Below are 13,579 nucleotides of genomic sequence, written 5' to 3'. Positions count from 1 at the left end.
CCATATCCAGCTTCTCAGCTGGATCATGGTTTGGAGCCTCGGGAGGATCCCTGAGGTAGCAGAAGGAAGGAGCATCTAGGTGCTGCAGAGCCAGCAGGCACCTTGCGCTTGAGTTGAGACCTGGGGTGGGCACGGGGAGGGCCCTTCTCCGGGCAGCTCCACGCATGCTTAGTTTGTACCAGCACGGTGCCACTGCAGGCACCCAGCAACTGTTTGCAAGATGCTCTGGAGTGGCAGGGAGAGACGAGTGCCGTGGAGCAGTCCCCTCTTTGAACCGCATTCTCTGTCACTCTGGTCAGAAGGAGTATGTTGGCGTAGTTCACAGGAGGGACTCCACTTGTGTTTACAGATGGGACCGAAGGCGAAGGTGATCCAGGCTCCCAGATGGGTTCCAGGACTGAAGCTCTGGGAGATGGCCTGGGTAAGTTGTGGCTTTTGACTTCCTTTGAGAGCTGCCAGCTCAAGCCCAAACGTCAGCCAGGCATCTCTGCAGGTGGGAGGGTATAGACCGGCACGTGTGTGTGTGCCCTGTCAAGGCACGAGCCCTGGTATGCTCTCCTACTGAGCTATTGATGTAGATGGCGCTGGGACAGAAACTTCTCATGGGGCTTTGGTTGCAGAAGTGTCCCCAGGGAGGGCTTTGCCAGATCCTCGGCTGCTTCCGGCGCTGGAGCCCAGCTGGTATCCCAGCAGTGGGTAGCCATTTCACTGACTTCACAAACTAAGCCCTGCTTCTCCAAATTGCACTGGTGCCAAAGTTAACTTCCTACTTTCTGTTCAGGTCCTCTAACAGCGAAGGACAATGCTGAAATAAGAAAATCTTCCCCAACATCCTCTGACATCGTAGAGGATATCATAAAGGAGTTAGAGAAGGCAGCACCTGGTGGGTATATTTCACTCTGTCCGCCATAAGACTTGGGAAGCTGAGGTTCTAAATCCATGTGTGGACACACCGTAACCTGCACAGCAGGAAGGGATGGATCAGAGCGGAGACACTCAATTTCACACCTAGCAGGCACTGGTGAGCGCCAGAGATGGCCGAGAGCCTCTACTGCCGCTTGTGGGTCACGCCGTGTCCCGGGGGCAGCTGCTAGCCCAGCACTACCATAAGTGGTCCGAGCTGTTCCGTGCAAACATTGGTATCCAGCCAGCAGCAACTGGTGTGTGCTTGCAACTGTGCCCGGAATATGGTTCAAGGAGGAGCAGTTCCTTATAGTCACACTGTCCTGCTTTCTTTCTAAAGGGCTGGTTAGAGAGACTGTGCCAAAGGAGGTGCTTTGGCGAGGAAGCGGTCGCAAGCTGCCACTCCCTGGCAAAAGAACAGAGGCAATGAAGTCAACTGCCCCACCAGGTAAAGGCTGTTTCTTGGTCATCCGCTGTCACCAACCAGAACCAGCATGCGTGTGCAGGTTCTTGCCCTGGTACCCGCTCTTGCAGCTCATGTCAGCAGCCAAACCCAAGAGTGTCAGTAGGCAGCAAGTGTTGCAGAGGAAGGCAGGAGTGGCTCCCTGAGGATGGCTGTCTTCCCCGGGCTGTGACAGCATGTGAGAGCAGTGCAGCGGAGAGACGCTCGCAAAGCTCTGTGGCTGTGGCTAGAGAGGGGTCACCTCCCAGCGCACCCAGTTCCCAGGGATTTTGGAACCTTGCTCTTGGGGGAACGAGGCCGTCAGAAGCCCATTGAGCAGACGATGGGAAACGGGACCCCTCCTGTGAGCTGAGGCCCAGAGTGATGCCCTGACCCAGTGCAAACAGGGCACTGCCATAGAGCTACTGATGTAGGTGTTGATGTGACAGAAACTTCTCACGGGGCTTTGGTTGCAGAAGTGTCCCCAGGGAGGGCTTTGCCAGACCCTCGGCTGCTTCCTGCGCTGGAGCCCAGCTGGTATCCCAGCAGTGGGTAGCCATTTCACTGACTTCACAAACTAAGCCCTGCTTCTCCAAATTGCACTGGTGCCAAAGTTAACTTCCTACTTTCTGTTCAGGTCCTCTAAGAGCAAAGGATAAAGCTAAAGGAAGAAAACTTTCCGTGAGGTACTCTCACATCATAGAGGAAATTAGAAAGGACTTAGAGAAGGCAGCACCTGGTGGGTATATTTCACTCTGTCCGCCGTAAGACTTGGGAAGCTGAGGTTCTAAATCCATGTGTGGACACACTGTAACCTGCACAGCAGGAAGGGATGGATCAGAGCGGAGACACTCAATTTCACACCTAGCAGGCACTGGTGAGCGCCAGAGATGGCCGAGAGCCTCTACTGCCGCTTGTGGGTCACACCGTGTCCCGGGGGCAGCTGCTAGCCCAGCACTACCATAAGTGGTCCGAGCTGTTCCGTGCAAACTTTGGTATCCAGCCAGCAGCAACAACTGGTGTGTGCTTGCAACTGTGCCCAGAATACGGTTCAAGGAGGAGCAGTTCCTTGTAGTCACACAGTCCTGTGTTCTTTCTAAAGGGATGGTTAGAGAGACTGTGCCGAAGGAGGTGCTTTGGCAAGGAAGCGGTCGCACACTGCCGCTCCCTGGCAAAAGAACAGAGGCAATGAAGTCAACTGCCCCACCCGGTAAAGGCTGTTTCTTGGTCATCCGCTGTCACCAACCAGAACCAGCATGCGTGTGCAGGTTCTTGCCCTGGTGCCCGCTCTTGCAGCTCATGTCAGCAGCCAAACCCAAGAGTGTCAGTAGGCAGCAAGTGTTGCAGAGGAAGACAGGAGTGGCTCCCTGAGGATGGCTGTCTTCCCCGGGCTGTGACAGCAGTGCAGCGGAGGGACGCTCACAAAACTCTGTGGCTGTGGTTAGAGAGGGGTCACCTCCCAGCGCACCCAGTTCCCAGGGATTTTGGAACTTTGCTCTTGGGGGAACGAGGCCGTCAGAAGCCCACTGAGCAGACAATGGGAAATGGGACCCCTCCTGTGAGCTGAGGCCCAGAGTGGTGCCCTGACTCAGTGCAGATGGGGCACTGCCTCACTGGCACTCCTGGGCTCCCGAATTTTGTTCAGTTTTGTCCCTAAGGCTCCGAGTGTGCCTCGAGCAGCGAAGGTGGGCAAGCACCTAAGACCTTTTAGAACTCCAAAGAGCTGGGGGAGCAAACCTGAGACACTGGGCCCTCAGCATTATGGCAGGGAAAACAAAGGATGGAGGGAAAACAAAGCTGAGAGGCAAAAGGGAGGCTCCAGAGTGCCTTGAGTTGCAGTGCCTTTGGCAGATTCCCCAGCTTCTGCTGAACCTCAGGAAGCATTGCGGCCTGAGGATTTTCACTTGCTCAAAGATGCTAACCAAATGAAACAGAACACTTCCTGGCAATGCCAGACCTCCTGTGAGATTACCAGTAGTGCGCAGGACACAGCAATGTCCACAATTGTTCTTGCAGGCGTGGATGGGGAGAACAATGCAAACACCGCAAAGCCCCAGAATTTCCGAAGTTACTGCGTAGGAGGCGCTGTGGCATTCTTGGTTCTCGTCCTGCTTGGGACAGTTGCGTGCTGCGTGCTGTGTGCTTGTGGGGCGTTGGAGGCAGAAAAACCAGTGAGTTGTTGTTCCCCCGCTCCCTCTCCTCCTCTCCCCCTCCCAAATTCTTTACCGTATCTTTGTTAACATTATTATATGGCTGCTGCCAGCCAGGAAGCAGTTGTCGTTAGCGTATTGTGAAGTGAGCAGTTAGTTTTTGACCAGACTCTTCTGAAATTTCTGCTGTCCAGTGCTTTAGGTGGCCTCTAATTCCTGGGCATTCTGTTCTGGAGCCCATTTTTCTGTTGCTGGTCTTAGCGAAGCTTGGCCCTTCCGCAGCAAGAGCAGAGCCAGGGACAGCCGTAGGCAAAGCGAGGTCAGGAAGAGAAATGCAGGAGCTGAGAGAGGGTGCCATCAGAGAGAGAAGCGCAGCAGTGCCAGTTCCCCCCCAGCACAAGGCACCCTGTTCTGGGATGCCCTGAATTGCAGGTGTCCGCCTCAGCCAAGGTGTGCCAGCTACTGGGAGCATGGGGATGAGCCCTGCCAGCTGCGGGCATTGCCTTGGAGAGGGGCAGTCGGTGTGTCACAGCCGCACCTGAGCGCTGCCAGCGTGCGTGTCTTCAGCACACACAGAGCTTGTGTGTTTAATTACACATCCCAAAGAGCGGATGGGCAGCACCTCACCGAACAGGGAGCCGAGGCCGTCACCTTGTTGGGCCAGGGCCAGGGCTGGGCAGGGAGCTGAGTACTGGTCCTTGCAAGGCGCTCTGAAAAAGGGCAGTCGGTGGCTGTGGTGACCGGGCCCTGCAGAGCCCGGCTGTGGACCCCTGTCTCTGCGGGGGCCAGGTCTTCTTGCTGGGACAGCACGTGCAGAGCAGGCAGGTCAGGATGGCTGGCGAGCCGCTGGGGAGGAGACAAGCTGGGGCAGGATGTGGAGGGGAGCAGAGTCCCAGCCGAGGGCACAGGGCACCCTGTTTTCTGCACAGAGCATGTTTGCCCACATCTCAAGCACAGCCGGATGCCGGCACCCTGCTGCCTCGCACCCGCCTGGCACCGCAGCACGGCCTCAGCAAATTCCTGTCTCCGCAGGCGCCTCGCCACAGCCCAGGCAGCCCAGACATTGACACCCGCAGCCGCTCCGTGAGCCCCTACAGGCAGCCTGACCACCGTCGTACGCCTGAGAGCCAGGCCCGACACCAGCGGCCACCATCAGTGCCTGGAAGACCGACCCGCCTGCCACCAGCCCGGCCTCCACAGCCCCCACGCACGGCAGCAGACCAATGGAAGGCACGCGACCGGCCCAGTATCCCCCAGTCCTCGTGGGCACAGACATCACCTCCACGGCCCCCTCCACCCTCTTCCAAGGGCTGGGGCAGGCCCCCCCGGGATGCAGCCTTGGCCACACTTTCAATAAACATTGAATAATACAGCACAGCAGTCCGGGTCTTATGTACAGCAACACCCAGGAACCCACAGCAGGACTTTGTGACTGATTGACAAGTAACCCTGAGGGTCCTCGGTGCTGGGGGTCAGCCAGACTGTGCCCACCATGCAGGGAACGCAGGGGAAGGGAGCTGGGGAGCAGCACAGCAGGAGCAGACAGAAGGGCTGTGAGCGCGGCAGCGACCCTGCACAGCGCTCACCCGAGAACCCCCTGCTCAAACTGGCAGTGCCGCAGCCACACACAAGCCCGGGCCCTTCCTGATCCTGGGCCGAGGCCAGGCTCCCCACAGCCAGCCCTCCTCAGGTCCTGACCCTGCACGGATGGCCGATTTTGGCCAGGGCACCCCATGCCAACGCTCCTACGGCTCAGCTCTCCTCAAGGAGTACAAGAAAAAATTCCTAACTCTTTGGAGTCAGGGCTGGGATTGCCACACGCTGGCACAAGCAACTGGAACCAGAGGGGAGACCCGAGGTGCTGCCACCACCAAAGGTAAGAGATCCTCATTTGCAAAATCTCACTTGAGGGTGGCCGTCTCCTCCCATGTGGCTCCTTGGAGGAGCAGAAAGCTCGGGTCGAGCTCCGGAGTCCCCTCTGGGGGTGAGGATGAGTTGTCTCCCCGTGGATGGGCCCAGGGTTGGAGGGCACAGGGCTGAAGCTCTGTCTTCTCGGGGACAGCCAAGCCTCACCTTCTGTCCTTTGCCATGTACAGGCCTCAGCTTCTTCCTCCCTCAGATTTGTCTGGGGCCAGAAGCCGAAGGAGAGAAGGCTCTCAGTTAACGGTTAACCGGTGCACGGTTAACGGTTGGACCTGATCATCTTGTTAGCATTCACGAAGACACATAAGCCACAAAGTGATTATATGAAGGTGCTTTTATTAGGCGCTGGAAGTTAGGGGCATGCCTGCCCAAATCTAACTTCGTCCGATTTGTTCACTCAGTTCTCTTTTATCTCCTAAAATATTACATATGCATTAAGTTTTACAACACATCTATGCATATTCATTTCCTAGCTCCGCCTAGCCCCGCTTTGTATGCTAATTATCTAATCAGTCCTTCTGCGCTTGCATATCACTCTCTGGTGGTCGTCCGGGTGGTCGTCGGGATGAAGTAAGATGTCTTCATCAGAGTTGAACTTTTTACCTTTACCTACCAGTAAATTCTCTGATGATTGCCCGTGTGGGATCTGTACCACTTGTGTCCATTAACCCAATTACTAATATTCCATCCGCTAAGAATTTTATCCAACCAGCTTGTTGTCATATCTTTCTCTTCCTGTTCTGCATCTTGTTCCACTCGAGCCAGTTGTTCTATGTCATGTTCTATATCAATAGTCACATTTGGAATGTGGATGCAGCAATGATCAATACGATCTTTTAGAAATCCACATACTCCATGTTCCGTTAATAACAGCGTATCTAATGCCAATCGATTTTGTAGCACCATTTTAGTTGTAGCTTGTAGTTGGATATTAAAATCTCTAAAGCCTTACTTGTCCTGTAAGTTTATAAATCGTTTCTCTATTTCGATAAGCAGCTACCTGTGCAAATAGAGATTCTAATGCCCAACTGAATTTTAATTCTATCAGTTCCTTTCATTATGGCAAAATCTTTAATCAATCCTACCAGTAAATTCTCTGATGATTGCCCGTGTGGGATCTGTACCACTTGTGTCCATGGTACCTGGTCCTCCCTTTTTCTTCTAGATCCTTTTTGGTGGGCTACCAATATCCCTTTATCCAATTTTGGATATACCAATATTTCTCTTATCCCATAATCTGTGCTATTTTCATGTGTTACTATGCACCGGTAGTTTCCTTCGTTGACATTAGTAACACTAAACAGGGTGTCAACCCCTACTAACAAATACCTATATCCCCTAGTCCTAGGTAACTCTACAAAATCAACTTGCCAGTAATCTCCTGGTTCTATCCCTACTCTCACTCTTCCCATTTCAGCATGTTTTCTTGCTACTGGATTATTTTTCAAACAAATCTCACACTTTGACGTTACTGATTTTGCCACTGTTAACATATGTGTAGAGATAATGCTACGTTTTAAAAATGTTACCATTGCCTCTGCACCCCAGTGACACTCATTACGTCTTATCTGAAGTATTTCTCGCATCACCAAGGGGGGTATTACTACCTGGCCCGTAGCGGTTACATACCATCCATCAGAGTTCTTTCGGGCCTTTAGGAGATCTGCTAATTTCTCATCCTCTGGCGAATATCTTGCTTCCTTGGGAAGATTAAGACGAGTGGGGCCTGCCTTGAGTGGTACCAAAGCCATCACATTCCGCACCTTCCGAGCAATTTGTCGAGCTGCTTGATCTGCCAACCGATTCCCTTCTGATATCTTCGAGGTTCGTCCTTGATGGGCTTTGCAGTGCATGATAGCCACTTGTTTTGGTTTTTGTACCGCATTTATCAGACTTAACACCTCCTCGTGATATCTTATATTGGCCCCTTGTGAGGACAACAGCCCTCTTTCTTTCCATAATACTCCATGAACGTGGACCACTCCAAAGGCATACTTTGAATCTGTCCAAATATTTCCCATCTTTCCTTTACTCAGTTCCAGTGCTCGAGTTAGGGCTAACAGTTCTGCTCGCTGTGCTGATGTTCCAGGTGGTAAAGGTTTGGCTTCAATTACTGTCTTCAGGGTTGTTACTGCATACCCTGCATATCGTGCTCCATTCTTCACAAAACTACTACCATCAGTAAAAAGTTCCCAGTCATACCTTTCAAGGGGTACATCCTTCAAATCTTCAATCAAATCCATTCAAATCTTCAATCTCAGAGATCTTCTCCAACCTAAGTGATTCCATGATAGTTCAGCAAGTGTCAAACTGTCCAAACAAATTCTGTCATACAAAAAGGCAGAAGTAAATCCTTTAAAAGGTTATAGTTATAATTTGGAAAGAAGGAAGATCAGCTATTAAGACTAGAGATGTAAATCCTAGAAAGGGAAAATGCTAAAAGAGTTTGGAAGAAATCTTCTGACTGGTCTTAAACGCTCCGTTGCACTTCGAGGGAAACTCATTAACTCTTTAAGGACTGAAGCTGAAAGTACAAGTTTTGTGTCCTGAAGGGCATAAAATTATTGGAGAGTGTCCAGAGGAGGTTGCTGAAGATGGTGAAAGGTCTGGTGGGCAAGAGGTGTGAGGAGCAGCTGAAGTCTCTTGGTTTGTTCAGCCGAGAGAAGAGGCGACTGAGGGGAGGCCTCATGGCGGCCCTCAGCTTCCTGAGGAGGGGAGTGGAGGGGCAGGCGCTGATCTCTTCTCTCTGGGGACGCGAGGGAACAGCACGGAGCTGGGACAGGGCAGGTTCAGGCTGGGCGTTAGGAAAGGGTTCTTCCCTGTGAGGGTGGCTGCCAATACTGATGCCTTGTTTGAGAAGTGTCCCATGGTGGTGGTTCTTCCAAATCCAGGTCACAGAAGAAGCAGAGAAACAGCCTGCATGTTTTCCTTGCAGCAATGTCTTGACAGGCACTTTGTGAAAGCCAGCAGACACAGGCGCTGAGGAGAGAGGAGGCTTGTGAGAAAGCTGCATTTGCTCAGCATTTTCTGGCTGATGTTGTGGCCTCAGTCTGCAGCGCTCTTGCTGAGAGCGGCTCTTCCTGTGACTCAGCTGAGAGAGCTTTGTAATTTCTTCTTTTTCCGTGTGCTAGCGCCCAAAGTATGAAGATGATGGCAATGCTGAACACAGAGGGCTCCTGGTTTTGAGAGCCCTTCCGCCTCTTTCTTAAGCATTCCCTGAGTAAGGGAGAAATGAGTGGACAGGAGAAACTGGACGATCCTGTTGTCTCACTCCCAAGCCCTCGTGCAGGTCGAGGGGGCTCTGGCCCATCTCCGTGATGGTGGGGAACTGCAGGAAACAGCCAGGGCCAGAGAGGTTTCACAAAGCTCACCCCTTTAGCTATTGATCAATCTTCTGCTTTTGTTAGTTCAGCAACACCTCTGTTCTGGTTTGGTTTTGCAGCACTGAATTCATTAGAGAGCAGAAGTGGGGGACAGCCCTGCTCTTGTGAGAGAGCCTGAGGAACCCCTAACAGTGCCGAAGGGCAGCAAAAGTACGATTGATACCAAGATCATGTAAAATCCTTTTTTCTCTCTTTCTCTTCCCCCATTTCTTTTTTATGTATTTACTTATTTATTTATTTTGACGGGATGCATGAATGAGAACCCTTTATTGTAAATACCGTGCATCTGAAAGGGTGAGCCTTCAGCCAGACGTACTGGCAAGCTTTGGCTCAGCCCCAGAACTACATCATCATTGGCATAAGCACGACTGGTTGGGCAGAGGGCTGTGACTGGAGTGCTGCGAGGGACGGTCCTAGGCTCATCAGGAGGGATAGGCAGGGCAGGTGAGGCAGGGGGCTGGCGCAATGACACGGTTGAGAGCCTCTGAGTGAGGATTAAGGGACAAACCAATTAAATGGATGTTGTGGGAGTTGGAGATAGGCCTCCCATCCCGGGTGACTACACGGCTGGATGGTTCAATAAGGAATTAGGCAATGTCTCCAGATCAGCTGCCCTTGTCCCTAAGTGGGTGGGTGACTTTGGGTTGCCAGATGTTAGCAGGGAAGGACAAGGAACAGACACAAACAGGTCCAGGAAATTCCTAAAGCACCTCGATGATAACTTCTTGATCCAGGTACTAAGGGAGCTGACTCGGAAAGGTGCCCTTCTAGATTGCTGCTTGTAAACCGAGAATGTCTCCTGCGTGAAGTGGCGAATGGCAGCCATCTTGGCTATGGTGGCCACAAAGACGTCGAGCTGAAAATCTTTGGTGATAGGAAGAAAACTGCCAGTAAAACTTCCACCAGTGGCTGTGCCACTGCCGCAGACTCACCACCGGGTGCCGCCTCAGCACAGGTTGGTGGAGCCAGAGTGGTCTGGGGGGGTGGTGGTGGGATTTGTGTCCCCTCATCTTTGGGGAGCACCACGTTGTCCTCTGAGGGGAGTGGCGGCTGCCCCCTGCTCCTGGTCAGGTTCCAGGGAGCAGGGAGCAGCTGCCCCGGGAGCAGAGGATTCAGGAGAAGCGGTGGTGGGGGACCGGGGTGGATGGGGGCCTGCAGCAGGCAGGAGCCTGTGGGGTGCAGGGGCTCCCTGTGCGGCATGGCCCCCAGGCCTCAGCTCCAGCGGCGGTGGGGCACCAGTGTCCCCATCACCATGGGCTGACCCCAGACACAGCTGGGGGGACACGGAGGAGCAGCGGGTAGGGGCAGCACCGCAGGTGGGAGCGGCACCACACGAACTGTGAGCCCGGCACCCCAGACCAGGCATTGGCCTTAGGCAGCAGGTGGAGGATGGTGGGGATGTGAGCGGGCTGGTATGGGATCAGCATCGCTCCAGGGATGGGGGCAGCAAGCAGGCCCTGGAGACAGGGGTGGGGGTAGTTTGGGGTACTTTCAGGTTAGTAGGGTTTCCTTGGTTTTCCACCTCCTCTCTTTTGCAGGGGTGCCAATGCTGCTCCCATCTGTGGTGGAAGCGGGCCCTGTGGTACCGCCACTGGTACCATGGAGCTGTGATGGGGAGCCAATGGGCCGGCTGTCTGTAGGGGTCCCCAGGAGGTGCCTGTCTGGGGTGCTCGCGGTGGGTTGGGGGATGCTGGGGCTGGGGCTGCTGGGGCTGGAGTTGCCAATACCAGCATGGGCGGGGGAAGCTGGGGCTGGGCATGCTGGCACCAAGTTGGGGATGCTGCTACCAGTCCTGGACAGAGATGCCGGTAGTGGTGCTGGGACCTTGTGGAGATACCAATAGTGGAGCTGGGGGCAATCAGGGTGCTGGAGGTGGTACTGGAAGCGGGACAGTGATGTTGGTACTCGGGTGGTGATGCTCTTACTGGGGCCATGCTGCTGGTACTAGGACAGATTTGGTGGGGCATCTCCACTGGTACTGGGATGCTGATGCTTGTACTGGGACAGCAGTGCACGTAGTGGGACAGCTGTGCTGGAACTGGGACGGTGATTGTGCACCTCAAAGACTGGTCAGCCCCGTGGAAGTAATGGCTGCATTCAGAGGCGGGGAAGAAGAAAGAAGAGGTTCAACAAAAAGAGCAAAGATCAGCCACGCTTCTCACAGCATCTCCCTTTGCAAAGGCGAGTGCCCTTCAAAGCCCACAGACACCGTGTCAGCTCCTTCAACTGGCTGCCAGCCTGCGACTTGCCACCCGCAGAGCATGAATGCCATCACCTTGGCAATTCAGGAAATCATTGGGTAACATTCCCTAGTCTCAAAGACAGATTCTGTAGCCGGATAAATCACCATTGGAAATCGGGTAAAACACGAGTTTTACTTGAAAGCCTATGAGCAAGAAGTGTAAGCTGAAATGCAGAATTTCTTCGGAACTCTGCTGTGACGCTGTGCCAAGCCGTGAGGTCACAACACCTCTCCGTGACGCTGCGAGGGCCATGAGGTCCCAACGCTGCTCCGTGACACCGGGAGGGCTGCGAGGTCACAATACCTCTCGGTGATGCAGTGCTGGGCCGTGACATCCCGACACCCCATTGTGACGCTGGGCCAGCCCACAGGCACTGCTCCGCACCGGTCCTGACAGCAGCACTAGCTGCAGCTGCAGCGGCGGTGGTGGAAGCATGGTGCGAGTGTGGGGAGCCACGGCCCCTGCCTGCGTCCTCTTCCTCCTCCTGGTGGCCCTGTGTGCCCGGGGTGCCCAGGCTGCGCCATGGCGACCACCGGGAGCAGGTGGGTGGGCAGGGCCGGGGCCAACACCAAACCCTGGGCGGCATGGTGCTGCGCGGCACGCGTATGGATGGAGGGGACGGGGACGGGATGGCAGCAGGGCCGGGCGGGCACCGCGGGCAGGGGGCAGGCAGGAGGCAGAAGCCCCGCAGGGTGGCACGGTGGGGCCGTGGCTGCTGCGGGGTTGTTTCCTGCCGGGGGGGCCGGGAGCGGCGCTGGGGCCGAGAAGCCCGGGTCTGAGCCCCTGTGGGGCTGAGGCCGCTGGCCCCTCTTGGGAAATTTCCACCTGCATCTTTGTCCCGTGACATTGCCTCAGCCCCCTCAGTCACTGCAGGGTGCTGGGGAAGAGGGAGAGCACAGCATGCCATGGCAACGTCTCTCATCTCTGCTTGATTTTAGATGATGACGATGTTGGCTCTCGATATCCAGCTTCTCAGCTGGATCATGGTTTGGAGCCTCAGGAGGATCCCCGAGGTACGTTGCGAGTGTGCTTCCTTGAAGGAAGATGGCTAATGGGCTGTAATAGTTTATTCAGGGTCTTCCAAGTGCGTTTGTGCCTTGAGGGGGCTTGCACAAATGAGCCCTGAATATTTCTTCACTTGGAGAGATGCCACCCCTGCCCCTCTCCACAGAGAGGGAAGAACCCAGGCTTTTCTTCCTGTTTGGGCCATGTCATTACCTGAGCCCCAGCCAGTGCCTCCCGGTCACTGAGGAAGAGGCAGGCCCCAAGAGGCAATGGAAGCTCCCCTTACCTGTGTCTGATCCCACTTGTGCCCACAGGCAGTACTGGTCAAGTGCCTCCATGGAATCCTGCTCCTGAGCCTGCCAGTATGGGTCCCACAGGTGGTAAGTTGTCCGTGTTCATTTCCTTGCTGTTTGTTAAGGGTTTGTTGAGCTAGCTCAGCAAGGGTTCAGCTGCTCACTGGCCAGGGGGCTTCTCCATGACAAACATGGATGATCATTTTTCCCGGGGTCTGCACGCTCCCCCTGCAGTGGGGTCTTCCTTTGTGTCCAGCAGAGATCTTCCCGTAAGAAACACCTGAGGGGCCACATCTTTGGCGGCGTGGTCCCTGCGGGGTGTTGCGCACAGCCTGGAGAGAGGATTTGGGAAGAGGCCAAGAGGGAGCCTCCAGCTCAGCAGGCCCCTTTGCGGCTTTGGAAATCCTGGCTCGTGTCTGGGTCCCACATCCTTGCCTGAGCCCCCTCCAGTCGCTGCAGGTCACTAAGGAAGAGGTAGATCACACCATGCACGGGGAATGTTTCTCTTCTGTGCTTGATTGCAGCAGTTCTCGTAGGCTCTGGCTACTCGACACCTCAGCCTGATGTGGACCACGAGCCTCAGGTTAATCTGCCAGGTAAGTCAGCGGAAGGCAGGAGCATCTAGGTGCTGCAGAGCCAGCAGGCACCTTGCGCTTGAGTTGAGACCTGGGGTGGGCACGGGGAGGGCCCTTCTCCGGGCAGCTCCACGCATGCTTAGTTTGTACCAGCACGGTGCCACTGCAGGCACCCAGCAACTGTTTGCAAGATGCTCTGGAGTGGCAGGGAGAGACGAGTGCCGTGGAGCAGTCCCCTCTTTGAACCGCATTCTCTGTCACTCTGGTCAGAAGGAGTATGTTGGCGTAGTTCACAGGAGGGACTCCACTTGTGTTTACAGATGGGACCGAAGGCGAAGGTGATCCAGGCTCCCAGATGGGTTCCAGGACTGAAGCTCTGGGAGATGGCCTGGGTAAGTTGTGGCTTTTGACTTCCTTTGAGAGCTGCCAGCTCAAGCCCAAACGTCAGCCAGGCATCTCTGCAGGTGGGAGGGTATAGACCGGCACGTGTGTGTGTGCCCTGTCAAGGCACGAGCCCTGGTATGCTCTCCTACTGAGCTATTGATGTAGATGGCACTGGGACAGAAACTTCTCACGGGTCTTTGGTTGCAGAAGTGTCCCCAGGGAGGGCTTTGCCAGATCCTCGGCTGCTTCCGGCGCTGGAGCCCAGCTGGTATCCCAGG

General features: G+C 54.7%; 1 protein-coding gene across 1 annotated transcript; it reads left to right on the top strand.

Annotated features, from left to right (window-relative positions):
* Positions 1 to 384: 384 nt before the first annotated feature.
* LOC310891406 (uncharacterized protein) lies at positions 385 to 4,865 on the top strand (the record flags this gene model as incomplete). The annotated part of the gene is made up of 6 exons (XM_083853672.1): positions 385 to 421; positions 782 to 883; positions 1,244 to 1,351; positions 1,983 to 2,084; positions 3,362 to 3,516; positions 4,528 to 4,865. 6 exons carry the CDS (start codon positions 385 to 387, stop codon positions 4,861 to 4,863), a joined length of 840 nt encoding a protein of 279 aa, XP_083709798.1. The 3' UTR covers positions 4,864 to 4,865.
* Between the last annotated feature and the right edge of the window lie 8,714 nt (positions 4,866 to 13,579).

The sequence above is a fragment of the Anser anser genome (assembly GCF_964211835.1).
Source record: "Anser anser genome assembly, contig: HAP1_SCAFFOLD_787, whole genome shotgun sequence".
Lineage (NCBI taxonomy): Eukaryota > Metazoa > Chordata > Aves > Anseriformes > Anatidae > Anser > Anser anser.
This window is presented reverse-complemented; position numbering and strand designations above follow the sequence as displayed.